Here is a 22,809-nt window from a genome sequence, read left to right as displayed (position 1 = left end):
ATTGAAATATCTTATTTTTATATATATTATAGATATAGATATAATTAAATTAAATATATGATTATATGTATTTGTGTATATATATATATATATATATCTATATATATTAGTATGCAGAAAATAATTATTTCGTATTGGTTCATTTATTTTTTGTTAATTGTATTTATTAGTAACCAAAATAAAAAAAGGCCTTAAAATCTTTATATTTTAATTTTGTTATTGATAATAATAATAATACTAATAAATAAACAGATAATGTATTTCGATGAAATTCCTGATTTGTCCCTTGCCGTGCAAAAACAGTTTTCACCCTTTCCCACACCCAATCGTGTTCCTCGCTGCCTCTCTCTCAGTATTTCTTTCTACTTGCAGCTTTCTCTCTCTCTCTCTCTCTCTCTCTCTCTCTCTCTAACAGATTCAGTCGATCGAAAGGCCGCCCATCACCGCCCATGACTCTGATGGCTCCTCCACCGTTAGATGTAACCATCCAAACCCTCACTCTTGTTTTTCTTTTTCTCCTTTTCTTTTCTCTATGTCACTTCAATTCAATTTCGATCCCCAAAAGGCCCGCGTTTTTAACTGCCTCAATGCTTCTCTCAATCCAGCTTGAAAAGAAAGTTCATCATTATTTGGGAGTCCATGCTTAGACTCCTAGGGTTTTGATCAGTAGATCCGAACGCTGTCTCATTTCGTATTTCTGTTGATGTTTTTGCAGCAGGAGGACGATGAGATGTTGGTCCCACACAATGACTTCGTTGACGGACCTCAGCCAATGGAAGGTAAAATTTTCAATTCAATTCTTTCTTTCTTTTTTTTTTCTCTTTGTTTTTCATGAAACGGAAAGAGAGTTGAATTTCGCTTCAAGAATTGCGAGTTCATTTCTTTTCTTTCTTTTTCTTTTAAAGTTTCAACTGAATGAAATGCTACATTTACATCATGATGCATTTTCCGTATCGCCGAGATTTTCTATAAATTTTGCTGTAATTCATAAATTTCAAGTTCCCTATTCTTTTTTAATTTTGTTTTTATATATTATTAGCGGCAGAAGCTGCAAGTACGGTAGATGCGCAGGCAGTGGATGATCCGCCATCGGGAAGGTTTACGTGGACAATTGAGAATTTCTCAAGGCTTAATACTAAGAAGCTCTACTCTGATATCTTCTTTGTTGGAGGCTACAAATGGTAGTTTGATTGATTGTTTTGTGCTTCTTTGAGTTCTTGCTCAATTGTTTTCTGCATTTATCAATCAATAAGATTTGCGTTGAATTGTAATGCACAGGCGGATTCTTATTTTCCCCAAGGGTAACAATGTGGATCATTTGTCAATGTATCTTGATGTTGCGGATTCAGCAACTTTACCTTACGGATGGAGTAGATATGCACAGTTCAGCTTAGCTGTCGTCAACCAAATTCATAACAAATATACTGTTAGAAAAGGTATATCTGGCTGTACTGGCATTATAGGAATTCAAAGAACCCTTATATGGCAGTTCTATTGGCATAGCATGCTGTTGATTAACTGTTTTACATGCCCATTTCTATTCATCAAACTTTAGTGTGTATTTTATTGACAGAAAATGAGAGACCTAATTTTTACTTTATGTGCTCTTTTGTTGGAATATCTGCATTAATGAATGCTCATTATTGTCATCGTGTCTATTTATGAATTGTTTACTGCTCTGAATGCTAGTTTGCATATCCATTTTTTATGTTCAAGTGGTTCTTTTTAGGAAATTGCTTAACGATCATTTTATCTAGCTTGTATGTTGCAAACGTTCTGTCAAATTGTATCCAAGATTGAGCTTGAATTCAGCTTATACTTAGTGTGTCTTCTTGCATCTTTTGTTTTTTTTTTTATTCTTTATTTGGGAGGAGGAATTGAACCTGGGGTTGGGGCCTCCTTTCTGGAGGAGAGGAGTGACTATCAATTAGGTTATTCCTCAGTTGCATTGGATACATTTTGAATAAGCTGACTTATTTTTGGCTGTTTGGAAGTGGAGTTCACTTTAGTATGTTGAAGAATAATGGGTCTTGGGGCTCTGTCACCCCGAAGCTCATTGACTATTCAAGAAATGTTTGGTTCTGATTTTTTTTTTTGCGCACATAATGCTGATTTATTGAACCCATTGATGGTTGATTTGCCTTGTTTGTGGATTTTTTTCTGTTAAAAAAAATTCCTTGAATGCAGTTTATATATGAAAAATTAATCTTCCAATGAAATGGTTAACAAAAATTTGAGAGAAATTTTAGGTTTTATCGGTAGACATGTTATCTTGCTTTTATAACTTTGTCATAAATCTATCTGCACCTGAAAATATTTGAATAAGTGTGTATAAAGTCAGGCAAAATTTGCTGCATGAGAGTGCAAAATAAATTTACTGAAATTTTGGTAAAGAAGATTCTTTTGTAACTATGCTGCTGAAAGTAGGGAATGAAGAAGGTAGTTTGAAGCTAAATTTTTTAGATGATCCTGAAAAATCTAATGATATTGTGAAGTTTTATATTATCATGACCCACAAGATCAAATAGATGGGTTGCATTTGACTCATGAGAGATTTTGTAATGTGCAATGTATGATAGATATGTCTAGAATCTAATTGTTGTCATTTGGGAAGTGGAGAAATGTTCATTTCTATGGAAGCCTGCTCTCTTGTATCAATGTCCAGTTTTATTTTAGCCAGCATTTGCGTTTTTATTTTTTTTTGGAACAATGGGCTGACTGTTGTTGTTAATAGCAGTTTATGTTTAGGTGAACTATAGTATGATCTTCACATGGAAACTGTACTTGTAGAAGAGTAGATCTTAAAAGATTCTATTTCTTGTTTTCTTAAATAATTTAGAAATATAGAATGATTTGATTTACTGGGACTAGTTTGAAAGTAAAATTTTACCTATTTTGGAAATTTGGCTGAGTCTAGGCTTTCTAGGAGTTTCTAAAGCATTCATGTATATTTTCATCAAGTGTAGCATAATCCTTGTATGTTTATTAGTTAGCTTCTTATTTAGAAGCCTAAATGTAGAGAGTTAAGGGTATATTTTAAGTTTTTAATTTTCACATTCTTAAGGGGCATCTAGTTTTGAAATTATGAGCATTTTGCTTTTGGGAAATGCTTGTCTAAATCTATTTTGTTACTGTTCACGGCCTTAAAATAGCCCCAAGTTTCTCACTTTGCTAGACATGTTCCATTTGAGGTTCCTTCTTATCGTCAATTTTAAATCCCAAGTCAACATAGTTTTCCTAGTCGTTTTCTTATCAATTTAGCCACCCTAAATCAGATGTTTTCTTCTGCTAGAAAATTTGAGTAACCAAATTCCTTACGTCCAGCCCCTTTTTCGGCATTAAACTGAACACAATATCAAACCCTTGTCCAAGTTATATTATGGTTAGTTACTGTAACTAGCTCAATACAGAGCCCTGTAGATATGCTCCTTGAAATCTGTTTCGAGAACAGTTTGGCACAAAGCCAAAGCAGTTCTCCACCTTTTTACTTTATATCCTCTTCTTTATTGGTCTTTTGTTCACCATAGTTACAACTTACAATACACACTTTTTCAAGTTTCCCCCATATGGTAAAAGATGATACATGCTTACTTTGTTGTAACAATTATGAATATCTGTTAGACAGTCCAGAGTTAGAAGCACCTCCTGTTTCTAAATTCCATTATGAAGAAAAATATCTGAGGGAAAATTGCTAGACTAATTGTTGAAAATCATGCAGAAGTTCTACAACAGCTAGATGAGATCAGTATTCAAGTTCTAGAGTAGGTGATATGCCAGGTGAACTTCTAGAAGAAAAATTGTCTGAAGAAAGGCTAGAATGACCAAGTTTTTGGCTATTAAAGCTTGGGAGTCTAAAACATTTTTGGGAATCGATGATAGAGAATGGAATAAAGAAAGGCAAGATTAGCATGGAACCTTAAAAATTTTGGGTCAAGAATAGAGATATTATTGGAATTAAAAAATGCATCTTTGAAGATTATTCTAACAATTGATTTCTTAATTGTGGATGAGAGTGTGATAAAATGGGTGAGGTTTTCCTATAATTTGTACTTCAGCCAAGAAAGTGGAGGTGGATTAATTTCAAAAATGAACTTTCACTATAACAATGCACTCTTAAAGATGCCAATGAGTTATGTGATATTCAGTGTGTAGAAAATTTTGGCTTCTTAAAAATTACCACTGTATCCACTTGGTGGATTTTTCATTATTATGTAGGCTCAAATTTATGTCATTGACACTCTTTATCTCTCTCTGTAGATACACAGCATCAGTTTAATTCACGTGAAAGTGATTGGGGCTTCACTTCGTTCATGCCTCTTGGTGAATTATATGACCCTACTAGAGGTTTCCTTGTGAATGACACATGCATAGTAGAAGCTGATGTTGCTGCCCGTAGGGTTGATGATTATTGGTTACATGACTCGAAAAAGGAGACTGGTTATGTTGGACTCAAGAACCAGGGAGCCACCTGCTACATGAACTCTCTCCTGCAAACACTCTATCATATTCCCTACTTTAGAAAGGTTAGCATATTTATTTTTTCTTACATGCCTCACAGATAAAATTCTTATGGAAGTTCAATGTTTGAACTATACATTGCAGGCTGTGTATCATATGCCAACCACTGAGAATGACATGCCCTCAGGGAGCATTCCTTTGGCTTTGCAGAGTCTATTTTATAAGCTTCAGTATAGTGACACTAGTGTGGCAACCAAGGAGTTGACGAAATCTTTTGGATGGGATACATATGATTCTTTCATGCAGCATGATGTTCAGGAACTTAACAGGGTTCTTTGTGAAAAGCTTGAAGACAAAATGAAGGTATAGGAGTTTTCTATGATTAGTATTTTGTGATTGATTGCTTCTAAGTATGTTCAAAAGGGTTTCTGAAAATCTCTCTTTCTTCTTCTTTTCGTTTTTACATTACATTTTTTAAAAAACTGTCTCAGGGAACAGTTGTGGAGGGTACAATACAGCAGTTGTTTGAAGGGCATCATATGAATTATATTGAATGCATCAATGTGGACTACAAGTCAACGAGGAAGGAATCATTTTATGGTACAGTTTTTATGGTTACAATGGATGACTAGATTATTAAAGATTGATTTTGTTGGCCTTATGAATTTGAGACAATTATTTGTAGATCTTCAGCTTGATGTCAAAGGCTGTAAGGATGTCTATGCTTCTTTTGACAAATATGTTGAAGTGGAGCGTCTTGAGGGTGACAATAGATATCATGCTGAACAGTATGGTTTACAGGTGAGATGCCTTGGAGAAATCCATCAATTCAACTTGCTTACATGGAAATTTAGGACTCAATACTTGGATTTTACATTTTAGAAAAACTGGGAAGGACTTGAATATGTTGATTTATATCTGCTTGTCTTTGGATGGTCTGTGCTGTCTTTTTCATTGGATTTCTTTATTTAAATATGGTTGGGAATCTTTCATGGTCTTAATTTGGGATTTCTTGTCTATAGAGATATGGTTTTCTTGACATGGACTACTGAACCGAATGTTCTATACATGTCTTAGTATCTTTGCTTAAATGTTCTCTCTCAAGATAATGTTAAAAGAAATTTTGCAATTTTGGGATTTTCCAGGATGCTAGGAAAGGTGTTCTTTTCATTGACTTTCCTCCTGTCCTTCAACTTCAGTTAAAACGTTTTGAGTATGATTTCATGCGGGATACTATGGTAAAGGTTAGTAGCTGATAGACAACTCCATATATTGTTTATATATTTCTGCTGCTGTTATGAGTGCCATTCTTGTCTTGTTCCAATTTAGTTTGTTAAAGTTACTCTGAAGCATGTACTACAGCTTCTAGAACTCTAAGCACATTTCATTACCCAAACTAGGATAAGGCTCTATTTAAAGCTGATTTAAGATGGTGTTCTGTTTAATGAATGTTGGTTGCTTTCTATTTTTCTGATTTGCAGGATTTTCTATTTTTGTATAAATTTTATGTAATTTTGGTTCATGAAAGACTCAGAAGGATGATTTCTTATGATAGTTTGAAGTTTATCTTCCCCTTCTGAGAGGTTTTTCAATCTCAATGGTTATCTGTAAACATTTTGTGATTACCGTAATATGTTTAATGTGAGAATTTACTTCTAAAAGTTATATTGGAACTTCTTTTTCAAATATTTGGAATATCTTTCTTTATTTCTAATTAAAGTGAAAATATCTGAATTTTTTCTTCTTTGTTAATGTAAGAATATATAGAAGAAAATTTTGAATTTCCTGATTATGTTGAAAATAATATTTTCCCTTCTTAAATGATTTAGTCCTAAGATGTTTCTAATGCTCAATGCTATTGAATGGTACATAGGTAACTTATTTTTCAAGTATATTAGTGCAGATTCATGTAATGAATATCATGTAGGCTGCAGCTTTTATGGATGGTTGGTGTGGAGGAACACGTGTATTATTTGCACAGGGTTCTTTGAGCATTTTTCTACTTTACAAGTTAATGGGAATGGTTTATATATTTTCCGAGACCATTTTTCTGTTTTCTTATAAGTACAAATAGTAATATGTAAAACTCCCGGCCTTTGCTAGAGAGCATTGCTTTCAACATGAATGATTTTTTGACTATATGAATATTATTAGGTAGCATATTGACTCCCATTTTTAACTTGGGCCCCCATGATATTTGTCTACAATTGAATAGTCAAAAGTATTAAGTTTTCTCTTTGCTTGTATTATCCTTTACTATGAAAATCAAATGTTTGCAATTTATGTAAAGCACGCTTCTGGAAAAGAACCAAAAGGAGCGTTGTCTTAAATTTTTTACCTCTTCTTAAAATAGTGATATAATAAACCAAGATACAAATTATGATACAGTCTGAGTTTGTCAGAGTTTGTAAGCTTATAATTTGTGTTTTAAAGTGGGAGAGGGGTGGTGTAAGATAAATTTTGTTAGCGCATCATAGAGGGGAAATTTGAGAGAATAGGTTTTTAAAGGATTTATTTGAACATGAAAGCTTGCATAAATGCTATTGCGCTCTTTCTGTTTTGTTATCTTATACGCGTGTGTGCATGTGTATGCATTTGTCTCAAATCTGTCATCTTTAATCTCTCATATCTGCAGATTCATTTCTTTAATAAGTTTGTATTTTAATAATATTTTTTGTCACAGATAAATGATCGCTATGAGTTCCCCTTGCAACTTGATCTAGATAGGGAGAATGGCAAGTATTTATCACCTGAGGCAGATAGAAGTGTTCGCAACCTTTATACTCTTCACAGGTATTCAGTTTGTCATGCAGTAATTATCATACTGTTTTCTGGAACAACTGCCTTCTTGTCCTCCCTTGATTGTAAGAGACTCTTATAACTCAAGAAAGTTTCAAAGAAAAGTAAATTTTTAGAAATTTAAATCAGTTTTCGACAACAAATACTAGGTCATTCAATCAATCAGTCGTGTTTCTTGATATAATGTTAGCTCAAATCTAATTAGTTATGTAAAATATGTGGAAGTCCCATTCAATCAGATCTCAATGATTTATGGAATTCATTAATGTGCATGCAACAAGTTTTAAGAGCAAGAATGACAACATGAAATATAAGAATTCTCTAAATTGAAAGGTATTTTTTGATAAGCAAAATACTCCTGGTTAACCCAAAAAATTATGAGTATTTTAATAAATTTTTAATTGGCTTCAGTTTACTAAAATCCTGCTTTAACTTGAACTCTTAAGAAAAATCAGATGACTCTAACCCAACCTTAAGTAACAGAAAAGATAATTTGATCTTATAAATCTGATCTCTTCCCAGAACTGATATAATTACCAAAATAATCTTCATTGGCTGAAGAAAATTGTTGATTTCAAGTCCTAAAATAATTTGTTTGCTTTTCTTCATTTGGACCACTTGTATCAGATGACTAGTTATGTCAATTATTGTCGTTATTTGCTAATTGATAGTCTATTCATACTTTCATTGATCAGATTGGTAATTGCTTTGTGTTAAACTTGTTTTGGTTTGTGGGCGTGGCTGTTATTTCTTTTGTGGTTTCTTTATTTTCTTTTGGCCCTATTCTGCTGGAACCTGGCTTTCTGTTGGTTATAAATTTAATTTCATTGTCATGATCATCATCATCATCATCACCATCATTTCCGCTGCCACCACCACCACTTTTGGGACAAGTGAAGAAACAAAGGCACAAAAACCTGGCTCTAAGGGGCCATCATCGTCATTATAACAATTAGTTATTAGGTTTTGTTGGTTGCCTGATATTAAGAAGTATTATTTGTTGTTCATTCAGTTAATGAAGTTGGTTTTATATTTCGCGTCATTGTCATCATCATCATCATCACCACCATTTTTTGGGATAAGTGAAGAAACAAAATCATAAAAAGCCACCTCTAAGGTGCCATCATCATCATTATAACAATTAGTTGTTTGGTTCTGTTGGTTACTTGATGTCAAGAAGCATTACTTGTTCATTCATTCAATGAAGTTGGCTATCACTAAAAATGATCTGTTGCCTTGTATAAATGGGTGCTTGTTTCAACTGATGATAAGTGCATTTCAGTTATCTTTATGGATATTATAATTATAATTCAGGTCCTCAATAATAATTTATGCTAACATGTTAAGCCAGTAGTTGAGTTGGTTTCCTTGGATTTGGTAGAGGCCAATTCAGTAATTTACTAAATAATCAAATAAGTAGTAACAAAAATGTCAATATAAGGATATAGTGGTATTTTAATGATTAAGTTGTGCAAATAGAGATTTATTTTTTGCCTCTATGTTATTCTTTGTGCTAAAGTTTTCTCCATCTTTTTCTCTTAATTTAACTGCTTATTTAAAATATGTAAACCATTCTTTTAATACTCACATGGATGAGTGTGCAAGAGGATAGTAATAACATAATCATAATTCTGTAACATTGTATGCAGCGTTTTGGTTCACAGTGGTGGAGTGCATGGTGGACACTACTATGCTTATATCAGGCCAACCCTGTCAGATCAGTGGTACCTATCATGTTTCATAAATTTCTGGAAGCCAAACTTATATGCTGATTGCCTGTCATTATTTTCCTGTTTTTTCACATGCTCACTTTAGTGCTCACTGAGATTGGTCATCTAGGTTTAAGTTTGATGATGAACGGGTGACAAAAGAAGACATGAAAAGGGCATTGGAGGAGCAGTATGGTGGTGAAGAAGAGGTACTAGTCTCTGGTTATTGCTTGTGACGATTTTTCTTTTATGCAATTTATTGTTTTCAGTTGATACTTTTTGTCTTTCCTGCTTCCTTTCAACAGTTACCACAGACAAATCCTGGGTTCAACAACACCCCATTTAAATTTACTAAATATTCAAATGCATATATGCTTGTGTATATACGAGAAAGTGACAAAGACAAAATAATCTGTAATGTGGATGAGAAGGACATTGCTGAACACCTGAGAGTAAGATGGCTGCTGATTCTTGTTAATAGTAATTTATTTTTGCAATCCTGATTATGTTCACTGTAAAGTATTGCTGTGTGCTATGAACATCACATTTCAGATACGATTGAAGAAAGAGCAAGAAGAAAAGGAGCAAAAGAGAAAGGAAAAAGCAGAGGCACATCTCTATACTGTTATAAAGGTACACACGCAACATCTCTTGGCCTCTCCGTCCTTTTCTCTCTCTCTCTCTCTAATATATGGTTTCTGATTCCATTTTCCTATGCCATTAGGTTGCACGTGATGAGGACCTAGTTGAACAGATTGGAAGGGATATATACTTTGATCTTGTGGATCATGAGAAAGTTCGTAGCTTTCGTATTCAGAAACTGACGCCTTTTAATGTTTTCAAGGTACTTAAATATCATGATAGATTTTTTGTTGAAAATTTTGATCAGGTTCTGGTTAGCGAGATCAGACTCAGCTTTCTGGAAATTGCTAAATTGCAAATTATTAGTCCAACTTTTTCAATTATTTGAATACCTGTATAAAGTGATCTAATAAAGAGGACTGTGTATATCTTTTCTGTTTTTCTTTTCTTTTCTTTCTGTGACTTGTTTTAGTTAATTGTCTGGTACTTAAAAATGAAAGTGAAAAGTAATACCATGTTTCTTGTTCTCAATGTTTCCTTTTGATTTTTCATTTTCCTTTTACTTTCTTAATAAAGGGTGATTTCCTGATACTTTTCCTGTATGTATGGGATTGTGGCCATACTGATCTTCTAGTGTTTTGTTTGAGACAATTTTACTTTTGGGGAGCAAACTAATTCTAACTAAGATGGATCAATTTTCATGTCAACATAGGTAAAGAAATGACAAGATCCATTTAGTAACCTTTTTCATTCATTTCCTCATTACCATTGAGGAAATGGATTAGGATAAGTTTATTTTTAGTGGAATCTATTGTATCATAACCCCAAATACTGATATGTCTCCTTGCTAATTTTTTTCATTGATTGAACATTTTCTGCCATTACTCAGGTTCTTTATAGGATAATGATATGTTAACATTTTCTGCCATAACATATTAACCAAAGGCATTTGTGATGCATACCATAAAGGATACTGATATGTTAAGTAAGGTTGTTCTGTAATATTCCCAGTTTCATGTTTTCAGAGATTTTGCTTTTTTCTTTTCAAATATGAGAAACATGAAACATGTGTTGTGTGCCAACAACGTGTTAGTGATGTGACATCAAGTGGTTGGTTATGGTTTTTTTTTTTCAATTTTCTCTTTCTTCTCTTCTCTTAAACTTATTTTCTTTTTTTCCCTTTCTTCGTTACTCTAGAAAACATTTTTTCCCACTTCCTCTGGCACAGACTTTTGCTTCTTTATCTTACTGCTGCTTTTCATGGCTGATGGCTTAGCAGTGTTGTTTCTCTCATTTCCTCCCATTCTTTTCTATCTTTTCCTCCTTTCTCTCACTCACACTCCTAACATATTAAAGTCAAAAAGTGATAAGAACCCAAAGTAGAAGCTTAATTTCTTTGATTCAAAACTCAGTAATGGAGATTAATCTCAGTCATTTTGTACGAGTTTTGAGTTTGGGTTTGATTGAGAATTAGTCAAACACCAAAGAGCACAAAGCCAAACACCCTTGGAACCCGCAATACCCAAAATCCTCAAATCCAACACCAAATAAACTAAAAATTGAATCAAACGCCTAGGAATCATGTTAAGCCATCAAATCAGTATTATATTTATGCTTAATGGAAACCAAAGAAAGAGAAGGGAATTTTAGGGATTTTTTAGAGCTAGGAAAGGCTTGGTTCCAGCAAGGGAGTGCAGGAAGCAGGGGAAGAGGGTGAAGAAAAGGAAAATAAGTAGAAGGGTTGACTGGCTGGTAGATTCTTGCTAGTGATGGATCCTCAATGACTTGAGTGGTGTGGGTTGTGATGAGAGAGCAAAAGCAGATAAAGATGGATTGAAGGAGAAGAAGGATGTACAATACTTTTTCACTGCTTACATTTGTTGTCAGTTGTTTCTGATCAAGCAGTCAAAAGGATTCATATAGTTCTAACTGCTTTACCAATAACCACGTGATGATGTCAATTAAAGGTTTGTTGGATTTCTGCATGTGCTTGGTCTTAGTGTCACTAAAATGCAGGTGTTTTCTCTGTTGCTGGTTGTTAAAATTAGTTGGATGGTATGCTTTTCAGTTAGATATCTTCTTGTTTTTTTCTTATATTGTATTTTGTATTTGTGATGATATTTTTCTGTCTTGACTCCAACCTAAATTTTTTAATTCTAATATTGAAGTCCATGCCCAGTAAAAGTTTCTTGACTCTTAACATCCTAATATTTACTTCTCAGGAAGAAGTTGCTAAAGAGTTTGGTGTTCCTGTGCAAAATCAACGTTTTTGGTTGTGGGCAAAGCGTCAAAACCATACATACCGTCCAAATCGACCATTAACCCTTCAGGAGGAAGCACAGTCAGTAAGTGACTTTTGATTTCTCTGCCTATAATTTCTTAACCTGTTGCATGTTTTATGGTCTATGGCCCTGCTGGTGAACAACATCTTTGTAAAAACTGTTTGAAATAATCAATTTAAATTCTATAGCTCTGTCAGTTGTTTTGTTTTGCTTCTTTGTCAACTTAAAATTTTTAGTGGCAGTCATAATAATGTGTTAAATTTGACGTGTCATTGCATTATGTAAATTGTGAGTGATTGTAAATGGTTGTTGAGCACCTTCTGAGACTATATCATGTTTGTGACAGCCATGATAGAAGTTTTGCCCTGGTGGGGGAGGGGCAGTGATGTTATCTAAGGGTGATGGAGTAGGTGTGAATATTCCGAAAGCGAAGCTTAGGTTCTTTTTGGTTGGCTGCTTGTAAGAATATAATCCTTGTGTCTTTAGGGTTGTGGCAGTTGGTTTTATGTTTGTGAAACGAGTTCCCAAAAGTGACCAAAATAAGGGTTACCTGAATATGTTTGGTAGAAAATATTTTTAAGAGCTCATGCACTTTTCTGTTGTTCCATTGACCTTTGATCTAATTTGGGACCATGAATCGAAGGACGGCCATTGCCATTGACAGGATTTATTGTAGCATTAACTCATGAGTATTTGAGTGAATTCTGGATATGGGTTGAATTATGTGAATATATGGTTGATTGTATAATAAGATTCATGTATATGTTGCTAGTCCTTAATAACGAGTAACATTTGTAGTAAACCTTTCTCTTCCCAGGTTACCTGCAGGCATAGGATTTGGTTGTCCACTCACCTTATCTGCTTTGTTTTTTTGTTGTTTGTTATCTAAGTACAGTACTTGATGTATAATGTGATCACTTTGTAACAAACTTCTATTTCTCAAGGTTGGACAACTGAGAGAGGTTTCAAATAAGGCAAATAATGCAGAGCTGAAGTTGTTCCTGGAAGTGGAGCTTGGGCAGGTACCTATATGATAATCTATACAATAGATAAAAGTATACAACAATAAAAGTAAGGTCCTAAGGGGCCTAATTGGCTTACATTTGGCAGCCCAATTGGCGACATTTGGTGGCCAATTAGGCATCAAGGCCTTACGGTAAGCCATTAAGGAAAGAAAAAAAAGGAAGAAAAAAGGAAAAGAAGAAGGAAAGGTAAAAGGGGAAAGAACTAAATGATATAATAAACATTCTTATTAAATAAAAGCGTGGTATAAAAAGATACATTTAATTAAATGAAATAAGTATATGATTATGTAATATATTTAAATTAGTATTATATAATTGATAAAATCATATATATATTTTTAAATAAAAGCATATCAATCAACTATTAATTTCATGAGAACAATCAATAAAAATATAAAATTAATGTTAATTAATTACAATGTAAATTTTAAAATTGATTTTAACTTTTTTTTATTCTTAGGGAAACAAATTTTTTTATTGATATATGGAAACTGTAATATGCTTATATGTTTATTTAAATGGATTATACATTCTATTTCATACTATTATTTTTATAATTTCAAAAAAAAGAGAAATGAAAGTGAAAGAAATGTAAAAAAAAAAAATAATTGATTAAAAAAAAGAAACAGGATTAAATAATACATTTGAAATGTTAAATATTTTATATGTAATATACTTATGAAGTGATATGATGCATGAACATTGTATTCATGCGTGGTTTCATTTTTTTTTTTCTTTAAAATTTGAGTACAACTTTTGAGGTTGAGATTTGAAGCCAGCTCTTTGATAGTAAGATACATACACTTATCATTAAACAAAATGCTTAAGTTCTAATTTCATACTATTAACTGTACATAAAAGTTAATTTGAGAGGCTTAACTAGTTATATCAACAATAATAATATTAATATGAACAAAAAAAATATTTAATTAATGTTAATTACTAATTTATAAATGTGGTAATGAATTTTATGGTATGTTAATATTAGCATATAGTAAGATATGTAGAAAAGAGAATATGTATATTTTCAAAAACTAAAACTAATTTAATTAAAAAATTTTGCACCCACAGAAATGTGTGGGCAAAATTCTAGGGTTTTTTTTTTTTTTTAAATTTTGGTTTGCCTGAAGCTCTTTGTTGCTGTGATAAACCTCTATTTTTAAATGATCTCTATAACTATCCAGGATTTGCGGCCAGTTCCTCCACCTGAGAGGACTAAAGAAGATATTCTTCTTTTCTTTAAACTCTATGACCCTTTTAAAGAGGAGTTCCGGTAATTCCCACCTCCTGCTTTTCCTTGGAGTGGAATTATTTGTGACTACTAATGCTTTTACTTCTATGATGTTAGTTATGTTGGGAGGATGTATGTGAGGAGTGCTGGCAAGCCAATGGAAATACTGGCAAGGATCAACAAAATGGCTGGCTTTGGTCCTGATGAAGAGATTGAACTTTATGAGGTTGTCTATCCAGAATGTGGTTATTATGTCTTAGATGCATCTGGTTTCAAAATCAATTTTATATGCACCACATCTCACATATGTGTTCTATTTACAGGAAATAAAATTTGAACCCAATGTCATGTGTGAACACATTGACAAGAAGCTCACATTCCGTACCAGTCAGGTATGATATATCAATGCTTAATTACAGTGATGTCTTTCATAAGTTGGCTGGCCTGTTGTAGATTACGTTTGTACCTTTTAGTCAATTAATATGTGCGCTAGTTTTTGAATAACTTTTCAGTTCTAATTTTTTGTAAGATTCTATTTTTTGTGTTTTTTTCTGTCCTTCTGAACATATGTTCTAACTACAGCTTGAAGATGGGGATATTTTATGCTTCCAAAAATCATCTGAAGTTGGAAGCGAACAATGCCGTTATCCTGATGTTCCTTCATTTCTGGAGTATGTGCATAACCGTCAGGTATAGGATCAATCTTCTTGGTAGCAGGATTAATTCTTCGAAATCATGTTGTTACTACATGAAGAGTGACAATTTGACAAGGTTCTAATTTTCCATTTCTATGCTGCAGCATTTTTTGAAATATGTTTTCTCTTGTGATAAGGATATGGGTTGAGGTTTTTTGGTGATGTTGACAGCATAGTTTATCTTGCAGCAAAAATGATTAGCCATAGTTTTTTCTTCTTGGGGAGGAAAAAAAACTGCACTGTGGGTTATCTCTTTGTGAGACATTTCTAAATCCTTTATAATTTTTTTCCCTCACATTGATGGAATTTTAGAAAGTGGGAAGATTTTGAGGTGCTATGTGGTTAAATGAACTAACTTTTATGAAATCATTTCATCTGTAATATCTATTTTAAATCTAGAAGTTGAAGAATTTATTGACTGATGCCTTCTGGAGGTCTGTGATTTTAATTCAAACCCCATTACATTGTACATATTTTACATTTAAGTTTAACTGTGGCCTTTTATTCTGAAAATAAGTTTTTATTCAAATTGATCATATGCAGGTTGTTCGGTTTCGATCTTTAGAAAAGCCAAAAGAGGATGAATTTACTCTTGAGTTGTAAGTTTGTCCTATCATTAAGCGTCACACCTTTTTGTGGATATCTTCTGAAGTGATTTTAATGAGTTTTATTGAATTTCTGCTTTATGATTGTTCATGCTCTTGGTATCATATGTCTAGGTCAAAGCTTCACAATTATGATGATGTTGTTGAAAGGGTTGCTCAACATCTTGGCTTGGATGATCCTTCCAAAATTAGGCTTACATCCCATAACTGTTATTCCCAGCAACCTAAACCCCAACCTATCAAGTACCGAGGAGTGGAACACCTGTTGGACATGCTGGTTCACTACAATCAGGTTTTACTGGCCACCAATTATGATTCTGTTTGATATTAGTCATTGTTCCTTTAATATTTTTCAATCAATTATGAAAATTTTGATTATTTGCTGAAACAATGCATGTTTCTGTTTTTGGTAGACTTCTGATATTCTGTATTATGAAGTATTGGATATCCCTTTGCCAGAACTCCAAGGCCTCAAAACATTGAAAGTTGCGTTTCATCATGCTACCAAAGATGAAGTGAGTGCAGATTGTGAAATTAAATGTTTCAATTATTATTTATTTCAAAGTATATTGCCATGTTTTGTTCCTCTAATAGATTGTTTGTTTAATCTCAGGTAGTGATTCACACTATTAGATTGCCAAAGCAGAGCACTGTAGGGGATGTTCTTGATGACCTCAAGACAAAGGTATTTATTGCAACTTTGATTTTTCCACTCCTGAAATTTCTCCTTCAAAATATAAAAATGTGAAACCATGCCTTCAATCAATATGAATTAGATTAAATGATCATTTTACTTTCTAGAGAAAGAATTTTCATTCCAATGCTGATATGTGGCACGAGTGCAGTTCCCTTATTATACTGTCATATTTAAATTGGATATCGACTCATTACCAAATTCTGGACTACATGCATGCAGTTCCCTTATAATGATATGATATCAGTTTGCAATTCTGAAATTTCTAAAAAGAATGATAACTTGCAGTTTCTTATGTGCCTGCATAGACAGGTATCTGTGCAGAGGACATAGAGAGGGCAAAAATATTGCTTTTGTTACAATATAATTCTTGCTGGTATTCTAAAATAAATATTGTTAGATACCTTGATATTCCAATTTTAAGAGCTGTTGTCTTTTTGGTTTGCTCTAACTGACATGACAAAAATGCTTCAAGGCTTTTCCTTGTTTCAGAAGTTCAAACAGGGATATGATACAAAAAACCAACCAAAGCTTTTCTCTTTATCTGGGGTTTCTACTTGGACTGGACATGGTTGTCTTCTTTATCACCATATCCTCATTGATATTGGTGAAATTAAGGTTCTTTTAATAGTTTCCACTCGTGCCTTATTTGTTTTTTCTCAGCCTTTGTTGACTTCCATAATTCCATATTTTTTCCCCTAGATTTGAACTGCAGACCTCTAAGTTACCTAACCCCTATAGTGTTTTGAAAGGCCACCTCCCCCCTTGATCATTGATCAAGTTGGCCAATCATTTATTGTTTGTGGGTTCCACTGCTATGCCATTTAAATGGAAGACTTTTTTTTGGGGGGGTGAATATTCCCATGTATTTCTTGCCCTTATGCAAATACCTCAAGGTACCATTTTTAAGAAAATAAAATAGAACTCTCATTTTCGTTTTCTCTCGTTCTCCAGTCATGTTACCCTCTCTTCACCTGTTACTCCAGGAACTTTTCTCCTCAGTTATCTTCTTTTATCGGTTTCTTTCTCTTCCAACATCACTACCCCTCCTTTCATTTCCCCTTTTCTCTTCCTCTTCTCCTTCTCAGCGTTTTCTTTGCATCTCTCTCTAGCATGGCTGAGGAAAGTGAAGAAAGAAAAATGCCGAAAATAGTGAATAAGAAAGCTCTGGTTAGGGTACCAATTTGGCCCAAATGGTGGTGTTATCTCCTCAGCAAGTCTGGTGATCTGACACAGATCCCATACCCACGTCAGTTTTTATCCGTTTCAACATCTGTACACCAAAATGTCATCCAAACAAGATAATATTTTTGTTTGATATAAACCCTGTTGGTGATTAATAGAGGACCTTGTGAAATTTTGGTTTGCTCCAACTGAAATTACATAATTCTATGAGGCATTTCCTGCTTTGAAAGTTGAAAAGACTGAGAAGGTAAAAGGAAATTAATGGAAAGGATTTCTACTAGTAGTGGTGTGGAGGGTTTGTAAGAAGATTCTTTTTGGACTGAGTGTTTTCCTTTTCTTTAATGGCTTAAGGTCTTCACCCACCCACCAATGACCCCTCTTCTTATCTTTTTGGCACCAATATGCTAATGTGTTTATGGAAAATTGTAGAGGGCCAAATTGTTTCTTGTTGAGTTTTTTGTGACAAAGATTTGTTTATTGCTTTATTTATGGTTTTGGAGTAAAGGTAATAAACGACATGAAACATACAGCTTATTAAGTATCCTCATAAATCATATTTTTTATGTGCCAAGTCATATCTTTCCTGTATCCATATCCATGCTGTATTATTTATACTTTCTTTATTTATATGAAAGACGTCTTCTAGTTTAACCGTCTATGAGTAAATTATCTGCATTGTTTCTTTGGAAAAAGGAATTCAGCAAATTGCTTTGCATCTATGTGGTACAGGTGGAGTTGTCTCACCCCAATGCGGAACTTAGATTACTTGAGGTTTTCTATCACAAGATATACAAGGTATTCAATAATTATCCTAAAAGAGATTCTTAACATTAGTGTGTTCCCGTGCATTTCTTGCATAAATATGGGTGTGTGCAAGCATGTGCATGTGGGTATGCTTGTGTCTGGCTGTGTGAGCGTGCTGGGCATAGCTTCTTTTGGTTCTAGAGGTTAGTGCATGCATGTTTGGAAGTTTTATGTAAATTGTGATGCAAAGCGGCAGCTGTTGTTTGCTTTTTCCATCATAAATAATTCAGAAATGATCAATTAGTTCTAGTAATGATTTGGATTTGTGTTTTAAGTTGCTTTGGAGTGAAATGTTCTTGTCTTAATTAGTGTTGATAATCGTTTTCTTGTATGTCACATTGCATGAGATAATATACTACAGCAACAAATTTGATGAGAAATCTTTTTTCACTACATCTTTGAACTTCTTTATTGAATGCTTGCTCTCATTTAGATTCTAAGCAAAGGTATCCTCAACTTGATCTCCTAGTTTGAAAATCGTTTTTGTGAACCTATGTCTCAAATTTTCAGGTATCATTACCGTAACCTTTTAATGTGATTTTAAGTGAGGATTTTTAGTTTCTGGTTGTGTGTCAATTTTGAAAATTGCATCCTTATTTTTTTTTTCTTTGGGGGTGTATAAAAATTTGCCTCCATCTTTGGGGTAGTTTCTTTGCTTCAATTGCGTAGTTATCAAGACTTATTCTTTATCTACAGTAATTCAATGATTGGGTTTATACCTGATGGGCGAAAGAAAGAATTCCAAAATTTGCCACTTTGCTTTTTCTTTGTGGTTTTGTTCAGGAATTCCTACCTAAGACATTTGCTTTGTTAATTTTGTTGTCTTGTTTTTATTTTGCAGATCTTCCCTCTGAGTGATAAGATAGAGAATATAAATGATCAATATTGGACACTACGTGCAGAGGAGGTAAGTCTCTTTGTTCTAAAAGCATGTCCAAGAATATGTTTTGATGTGCCTGTCTTAAATATTGTAAATCACACCTTTTGAAATCCTAACGTAATGGATTGTTCCATTAATTTCTACACATTAGCTTAATACTAAAGCAAAGCTATCTCAAACTTTGTTAAGTTTCCATGTTTTGCATTCATAGTAGGCTTGACAGTGCTTTGAATGGTTGAGTATAATAGTGCTGAAGGTAGTGCCCGCTTAATAATCCAGTTAAATTTTAGTGGCCTTTTATGGCCTACTCTGTCATACAAGCAGCAAAAGGGTTGACTGTCTAGTTTGGCTGATTCTTGTCTGACAAATTATTTGAAAATATCTTTAGTTTCCTTTTTGGGCCAACTGATTAAGTCAAAATTTGAGTCAAGTTGGATTTTGAACATGTCCAAGGTTTAATTGGAGAATGATTCAAAATTCTCTCTTTGTTTTTCATTTTGTGAGTTTTTTGTTTTTTCTTTTCTGTAGTTTCCCATTTTCTTATTTATGTTCCCATTCTATTTTCTTTTTTCATTTTTATAGTGACCATAATAATCCAACAGTTTTGACTAATCCAGATCATATAATGAAATAATTGGTGGGATATACTATAAGTTCTTTTGCATTTTGTCAAACCATAATGCTTTTTGTTTTCCCTTTTCCCTTCTCCCCTTTCTTGGTCTGATCTTGATCTCTTATTGCTTTAGATACCAGAAGAGGAGAAAAACCTTGGTCCTCATGATCGCTTGATCCATGTTTATCATTTTATGAAAGACACAGCACAAAACCAACAGGTAAGTGCATGAATACCTTCCCCCACCCCTCCCCTTGGGCAGACCAATATTGTTTTAAAATATTATTCGTTTTATAATGATGACAGTTTAAACCTTGGTGACATAAATGATAGTTGTTTCTTTGCTTATCTATTCGTTTCTTGATCACCCTTAACATCAGGTACAGAATTTTGGGGAGCCATTTTTCCTTGTTATTCATGAGGATGAAACATTGGCTGAAGTCAAAGTGCGAATTCAGAAAAAATTGCAGGTTCCAGATGAAGAATTCACAAAGGTATGATCTCCACCTGATGCAAAAATCAATGGTATTGTGTTATGCTTTTCAAGATTGCATTGCTGATCTTTTCAGCTTTCTATATTTGTTTTTCCTTCTTTCATTTCCCCTTTTGTTTTTTTAGGGATGTAAGCAAATTGAACAGTTGTACAGTTTTTTTCCAGTTTTTCGAATATTTACTTCGTGGTGTTTTCTTAAATTTTTTTTTTTGTTATTCCTGCACAGTGGAGGTTTGCATTTTTATCACTGGGTCGTCCCGAGTATCTTCAGGACTCTGATGTTGTGTCTACTCGTTTTCAGGTTCTCTCTCTCATATACAAGTTTCACACCTGTCAGTTTTCTTGAGATATTGCTGTTGTTTTTCACATTGATCTTTTGTTGTTATAGAGAAGGGATGTATATGGCGCTTGGGAACAGTATCTTGGACTGGAACACTCTGACAATGCCCCTAAGAGGTCATATACAGCAAATCAGGTGTGCATATTTCTGAACTGCTTTTCTTCTAGGTAGGGGGATTTTGGGTGCGGCCATGTTGCCCTACCACTTCACGATGATTATTGGTTTTTTAATGATGGTATGGATCATTGAATTGTAAGTGGTATGAACAACGGTCTTGTGAAAAATGTTTAAACTTAGAAGATTCTAAATTTAGGTATTGGAAAGTACAGGTGGACTAAGTTTACAGATCTTGGCACTTTTGCATAACATGAAACCTTTTTGGCCTCAAGAAAAACAGTCTCCCCTTTCCCCCCACTTCAAACAAAAGAGCAGGAAAAATACTCCCATTCTGTAGAGTGATTGTGAGTTGTCATTAATGTATCATCCAAGCCAGTTACTGCATGTACTAGCTTATTTAGCTTGTTGTTGGTGGAAGGAAACTTGGGTTTATTGACTCTAGATAACCCAGTCAGCAGGGGATATACATTTTCTGAGCTGGAACTTGCGTAAGAGCTTGTAAACATGGTCAATTGTATTACCAAATAAGTTGGCTAATAAGAAAGGAAATATGTGATTTGTTGTTAAATATGGTCTTTTTTCTTAATTGAATTTTGCAGAATCGTCATACGTTTGAGAAGCCAGTAAAAATCTACAATTAGATAAGAAACAGATGAGCGACAACAAACTTATCGGGTGAAATCCGTCCCAGATGGTATATGCAGGTTTGTGTAATAAGCGGAGAAGCCAGAAGGGGGCTCATTGTTGGCTACTGCAAGGGCTGTTACTGAGTAAATAAGATGTGATTCTTTCAGCGGTAAGGGAGGATGTGAACCTAGAAACTATGCATGTTTTCCCGATAGTTTGGAACCGTTTGGCACCTGTGACTCGGGTGATTTAGGTAGCATGTCATGTTAAATTCCGTTGTAATTGACTACACAAGATTTTGTTTTGGGTTTTGGTATGAAATTTTCTTTCGGGGAGGGCAGGGGGTGGTGGGGGATTGTATAGAAAGTATAGCGTGGTAGAGGATTTATATCTTTTTTGGTTTCTTGTCTCAAAGATTCATAATTCGTGGCTTACTGGTTTTCCATAGATGCCCAAAGAGCATGAGGCGCCTGTAAATGTTGTCACTGTTTCTGGGGCTCCATCTTGTGTAATATCATCATCATCATCTGCTCAACTTGTTTGTGTTCCTTCTTACTTGGTGAAAGGAAAAAGTATGATATACAGTTTACCATGATCAAATTAGTATTTTCAGCCATTATATTGTGAATGCTTTAAATTAAGTGCCCCATTGACATTGCGATTGGAGCTTTGGAGTGAATTTTGATTAAAAATTTCTATTGTATTGAATTTTCTATTTGGGAAAGCAAATATAAAACAGACAATATTTAAAAAAGACTTTTGAACTATTTAAAAAAATTATAGTTTTTTATTTATTGTGTTTAAGTCTTGAAATTTTTATTTTAAATCAAATAAGTTTTTATGATTTAGGTGTATAAATAGATAGTTCGGTGAAATTGGCTTTGGAAATCTTAAAATTGAAAAAATCGAATTGTTCTAAAAAAATCGAAACTGAGCTGAAGTAGTTTACTAACCAAAAAATCGAACATTGAACTATTTTGGTTATCGAAAATCGAATTCATGAAGATGGAAAAAATGTGAGGGTGGCATTTTATTTTGTTTTGTTGGGTTTTTTTTTTTTAAATTTTTGACATTTTATTTTGTTTTGTTTTTTTTTTGAATAATAAAGAATGAAGAGTTTTGTTTTGATTTTTTTACTCAAAGGTCACTTATCTTCATTACGTATTATTCAACTTTGTTAGTTCGGTTGAGAAAATTCAAAATAAAAAATCGAATCGGTTAAATCATGCGAATTTAATTAACTGAAATAATTAAATGTCAAACTAATCAAATTGAAAAAATATAACTCACTTTTGATTCGGTTTAATTGTTCGATTTAGTTTGAATTTGTATAGTCTTGTTATGATTAATGGTTTATTAATATTTTGTTAATGAAAAATATCATTTATTATTTTATGTCATGATGTTAATGAGGGATATTAATATATCTTAATGAATGACGATTTGACGTGATGTGATTGAAATTTTTCACTCCATGTCAGTGTCATGTAGACATTTAAATGATAAGTGGTATTTTGATTAATAAAAATTAATCAATTGTTAATTATAAAATCTATTTGAATAAAAAAAATGTAATAAGAATAGGGATGTCAACGGGTGCCCTATTATAGGATACCCGCGGTTACTAGACTCAGTTACATTGGATTAGGGTATTTCATAAACACGTTCGG

The 22,809-nt window shown here is 33.4% G+C and overlaps 1 protein-coding gene across 4 annotated transcripts; it reads left to right on the top strand.

Annotated features, from left to right (window-relative positions):
• The first annotated feature begins 323 nt into the window (after positions 1–323).
• On the top strand, positions 324–21,739 carry LOC18586912 (ubiquitin C-terminal hydrolase 12-like). 4 transcript variants are annotated; one of them, XM_018129342.2, is made up of 32 exons: positions 324–479; positions 716–779; positions 1,046–1,181; positions 1,279–1,436; positions 4,258–4,523; positions 4,603–4,821; positions 4,950–5,058; positions 5,144–5,259; positions 5,604–5,702; positions 7,142–7,251; positions 8,907–8,981; positions 9,097–9,175; positions 9,272–9,418; positions 9,519–9,599; positions 9,691–9,810; positions 11,771–11,893; positions 12,775–12,852; positions 14,040–14,128; positions 14,204–14,312; positions 14,410–14,478; positions 14,669–14,776; positions 15,325–15,380; positions 15,501–15,678; positions 15,800–15,901; positions 16,000–16,071; positions 17,995–18,060; positions 18,911–18,976; positions 19,696–19,782; positions 19,943–20,056; positions 20,282–20,356; positions 20,444–20,530; positions 21,112–21,739. In XM_018129342.2, the coding sequence occupies exons 1-32, from the start codon at positions 450–452 to the stop codon at positions 21,151–21,153; spliced, it is 3,330 nt and encodes a 1,109-aa protein (XP_017984831.2). In that variant the 5' UTR covers positions 324–449; the 3' UTR covers positions 21,154–21,739. The 4 variants fall into 4 exon arrangements, with proteins under 4 accessions (XP_017984831.2, XP_017984830.2, XP_088666849.1 ...); XM_018129341.2 differs by having other exon boundaries at positions 1,040–1,181; XM_088810723.1 differs by lacking the exon at positions 5,604–5,702 and having other exon boundaries at positions 1,040–1,181.
• Positions 21,740–22,809: the final 1,070 nt, after the last annotated feature.

Source organism: Theobroma cacao, chromosome 10, assembly GCF_053813885.1.
Source record: "Theobroma cacao isolate CCN51 chromosome 10, ASM5381388v1, whole genome shotgun sequence".
NCBI classification, from domain to species: Eukaryota; Viridiplantae; Streptophyta; class Magnoliopsida; order Malvales; family Malvaceae; genus Theobroma; species Theobroma cacao.
This window is presented reverse-complemented; position numbering and strand designations above follow the sequence as displayed.

Excerpts from the sequence above, each read along its gene's own strand:
- LOC18586912 (XM_018129341.2), top strand. The coding sequence starts at position 450 with ATGACTCTGATGGCTCCTCCACCGTTAGAT. Across the intron at positions 9,176-9,271 it reads AGTATGGTGGTGAAGAAGAG|TTACCACAGACAAATCCTGG; the intron begins GTACTAGTCTCT and ends TCCTTTCAACAG. Across the intron at positions 9,811-11,770 it reads CGCCTTTTAATGTTTTCAAG|GAAGAAGTTGCTAAAGAGTT; the intron begins GTACTTAAATAT and ends TTTACTTCTCAG.